The following is a 4,518-nucleotide window of genomic DNA, read 5'->3' as shown; positions in this document are numbered from 1 at the left end:
TATATATATATATATATATATATATATATATATATATATATATATATATATATATATATATTTCAATGAGTGCAAAACAACTAGTCTTGATTTCCCATATACTATACATTCTGCCTCTGACTTAAACAATCATTTAATTGCTAAAAAGAATTACAAATCATTTAATTTAAAGCAAGTAGTACGTACATAAATTAAACAAAGAGTTTTATAGAGAAAAGAACAAAAGTGAAGAAAAAGGTTAGCTGAAATTAAAAGAGATTTAAAAACAGAATAGAAATCTCTTGACCGGGTAAAAAAGTTATAAAGTGAACAATATTTGGTATCAAAGTGCAAAACAGCTTTACATGCACCTTTTCATGCTCTAGCTAGCCAGTAGTTTATAATCAAAACCTGATCGATTACATGTGTATGAAAAAGTGCAACAGTTTACCTATGCTAGCTAGCTTCATTAATTAATTATTATTGGATACATCCAGGCACCACTAAACAAAGGAATGGGCTTTAATGTAAGACCTAGTCTATCTTCTTAGTACGTTAGTTGTGGCATGGATGATGGATGGATAAACTATAGATATGAATGCATGATTATAATATTTTACGTAGCCGCTTCGTACTATATATGTCATCAAATGATATAAAGTTTGACATGCGATGCATACACAATAATTTTGTACAAGTAGCATGTTCCTTTGCCATATGTTGTTTTCCACTTCTGCTAATTAATGCATGTTATCCTTAACGAATGGTTGGATGACATTGGAGTTACCTAAATTTGCCAAATGTGACCAATAACTTTATGATATTAGGGTTAAAAAATGAATGGCTTCTTGATCTTATGCGGTAAGGCCGTGAAACTTCTAACTGATTACGGTATATGTATCAATAATGAGGCACCCCATCTGAATTGATTGAGCAGTTTGGCTTAACTCCATGAGTCGGTTAACCACTAAAACTATCTAGACTAGCATTGGTCACAAGGATTTGATCTCCTTCATCAATGCACCTTTGGATAGAGAATACAAGATATGAGTAAATAATATATCTTTCTTATCAAACTAAGTAATCAAAGAGACATCCGACAATATTGTATCCATACAGTGTTGTTGTGAATTGGATTTAGGAACATGGCATGTACTTAAAATATTCTGTCCAGCACCTATGTTGCTAAAAAATATATTAATTACATTCATGAAGAAAAACCTAAGAGGAAGATGCCATATCTTGATACCCCTCCATGCAAAATCCTACCAAGTTGTTGCCAAAACGTCAGAACACCTTTCCCACTTTGGGTTTGCTTTTTTAATCCAAGTACAGTACTAGGTCATGATGATACAAATAATTAATAAATTAAAATATACAAAAAAAAACAATAAATTTTTTATTTCATTTTCTTTGACACACAGACTTTAAAGAATATGATCATATCGCCAATCAATATGAAAATGATAGTGCAATAATAATAATAATAATAATCGTACACCCATATCTATTTCCTGATTCATTCACTGAAAGCTAAGCTCACTGGGATTAACAAAATGTGTTGCTATTATTATTATTGCATTGCAGGCTAGAGATCCTCTCATCGAAATGTGGTGCTGACTGTTATGCAAGTTTAAGAAAATAAAATTGCACAATTTGCTACCAGCTATAACTTTTGAGATAGTGGTATCTTGATAATTGGTATCAGGGCAGATTAGGGTTTGAAAACATGGTGGGAGGACAAATCTCATCAAGATGATGATTGGTGGACACCATTTTTGGCGGTGGATAAACCAGAGAGCTTATATCTTCCCAGCAACTACTTGTGCCTTCTGAAGAAGAACCAGAAGTTATGGTGCTGCTATATCTGTCAGCTAGCTGCTGCGGCGAATTGTAACCGTAAAGAAAGTCATGGTGGTTGAGCTCAGTCGTTGGGAAATTGAAAGCTTGTCGGAAAACATCATTTGTGGCTATGGCATCACTCATGACGAGGGGTGAATAGTTGTTATTAGTCGCGAAAGACGATGAATAAGTGTTGGTTATGCAACCCATGGTCGTGAACATAGGATATTCGCACAGAATTTCCGGTGCCGGAAACGCTACCGGCGGCGGGCATACATTCACCGCCGTCTGATCAGCCTGCAACTTCTCCCTTTCCTTGCTTGACATCATCTCCACCGTATGATCCCTTCTTTGCTTGATACCTAACAGCTTTTTCTTCAGCTTTGTGTTCCAGTAGTTCTTGATGTCATTATCTGTTCTCCCAGGTAACTGTGCGGCTATAATCGACCACCTTAAAATTTTCAAATCAAGCATAAATGTCAGCAATCACTACGTCAAAAACTATAAATAGTAGTGAAGACACAACTTTATTTCATTCTACTTAAGTAGCAGTCAATGCCAGCAGAATGCTGAATTTAACTCTCTAAACTGTCGCCTAACAATAAAATAACATATAATAGTTAACCCTAGCTATATATATATATATATATATATATATATATATATATATACCTGCTACCGATGCTTAGGTAGAGAGCGCAGATAATGTTGTCTTCTTCCCTAGTAAACTCCCCATGCTTGATGTTTGGTCGGAGATAGTTGAGCCATCTTAATCGACAACTCTTCCCGCATCTCTTTAGGCCTGACTTAAATCAAACCGCCATCAAGAAATCAAAACACTACAAAGGCTCTCGATCTACTGAACATATAATATATATAAAATAATAAACGTGCAATCTTATTATCAGCTTAAGCGTTCAGTCTGGGATACCTATTTTATGGGGAAGGGCGATCCAATTGCCTCCGGTGCCGTGTTGGTGGATATATGCCTTGAGCTTGGCATCTTCGTCGGGAGACCATGGCCCTTTCTTCACGTTGGCTTTGTCACAACAAGGAGCTCTACCCATAATGTTCTCTGCTATCTAGGAATAATATATAAGTTTAGGAACTAATGTTGTTGATCTGATGATGTTTTTTTCTGTCACACACACATATATATATAGAACTCAATCTATATATATAAAGGAGAGGCAGGAGATGAAAGAGTATAATAGCTGGAGATAGAAGAAGCTACATGGGATGGGATGTTATTTCAAAAAGTGGGATAGGAAAAAGATGATTTTTTTTTTAATAAAAATAAAAATATAAAGTATGTGAATAAATAATGAGGCAATTTGAATGACAGAGGAGGCCAGTCTATTCTAATGTTTTGTGGTTGTCTTTCCTTGTTATTCTGGAATCTACTATATCCTCACTATCTCATACAATTCATCACCATCATCGTCACCTTTCTCCCTCTCTCTCTCTTTCTCTCTCTATCTGTGAGTGTCACAAAAACACACACCAACTACCTATCAACATCTGATCTCAATACAAAGTTACATCCGGCCTGTCGTAGCTCAACATTATATTCATCATTCATTAAATGTTTGTGTTTGGTTTTGTATGTTAGTTACAGTTCTTTTTTTGTTGTTGAATGTTTGATTTAGAGTTTGTTCCACTGTGCTTATATTTTTTAAGATTGACATGTCTCAAACCATCATTTTTACTTTATTATAATAAATACTATAATATAAATTACAATTATAGATCTATACATGCATGGATTTACTCTGTGTACATTCTCGACTATAAATTTTTCTTGTCACCCAAATACACACAAGCATGCACGCGCGCAGTGTGTGTGTATGTATCCTTACTATACCTTTGTGTCTGGCTCTCTAGTATAAAACAATTATCGACAATTTCAATCAAGTTGGTTGGACAATTAAGGATAATTTCAGTAAAGTAAACAAATGTATTTTTACTGTTAATGAACTATAAAATCTTTTGATTGACTCTTGTATATGTGCCCATATTAATAAGGTAAAACTTTTCTCAAATAAAAATAGTTAAAAGGTATAGAGGCCCTTCTTAATGTAAACAATGAGTCTTGGAACTAGTTAAAGATTCCCTTCTTCCTCCCTCACTTGTACTTTGACAACATAATAATGGAACCCTTTGCCTTGACAAAAGAAAAAGTACACGCTATGGGTATATATATTAGAAACATATTTAATAGAGGCAATTTACAATTAAATTTATCAGATAATTAACTTGATAATCATAAGATTTGAACCATTTGATTTTTTAAGTTTGAGTCAATTAACTATTAATAATTTAAGTTGATTTATCTACTTGTGATCATTTGCTCGCTAACGTCACAAGAAAAATTTCACTCAAAGTACACTTTCAGATAGCGAGGTGTGACATTATTGGTTCAATTTTTTTATCTATATATTTATTGATTACTAAGTGAACTCACCTATTTAACTCATGATTATGTTAATCAATCTATCAATATGTAATTAAAATAAAGAGTCCCCCCATCTCCATATCCAAAGAAAAATAAAGAGTTTTCTCACATTAAAAAGCAACTTTAAATAGAAAAAAATTATTTAAAAAAATGAGACTCATCATGTCGTATGGTTCATACTTTTTCATTAGAAAAATAAAGATATTTATTGGTCGTTAGTGGGGTTTCCCTACCAATTTTTT

General features: G+C 33.5%; 1 protein-coding gene across 1 annotated transcript; it reads right to left on the bottom strand.

Moving 5' to 3' along the window:
• Window positions 1-1,386: 1,386 nt before the first annotated feature.
• On the bottom strand, window positions 1,387-2,952 carry LOC116000327 (transcription factor RAX3-like). Its single transcript, XM_031240398.1, has 3 exons — window positions 2,753-2,952; window positions 2,494-2,623; window positions 1,387-2,272 (listed from the first exon to the last, which is right to left on the bottom strand). Exons 1-3 carry the CDS (start codon window positions 2,886-2,888, stop codon window positions 1,684-1,686), a joined length of 855 nt encoding a protein of 284 aa, XP_031096258.1. The 5' UTR covers window positions 2,889-2,952; the 3' UTR covers window positions 1,387-1,683.
• Between the last annotated feature and the right edge of the window lie 1,566 nt (window positions 2,953-4,518).

This window comes from Ipomoea triloba, chromosome 12 (genome assembly GCF_003576645.1).
Source record: "Ipomoea triloba cultivar NCNSP0323 chromosome 12, ASM357664v1".
In the NCBI taxonomy this organism is placed as follows: Eukaryota; Viridiplantae; Streptophyta; class Magnoliopsida; order Solanales; family Convolvulaceae; genus Ipomoea; species Ipomoea triloba.
The sequence above is the reverse complement of the archived record's forward strand: the minus strand, read 5'-3'. Positions and strand labels throughout refer to the sequence as shown.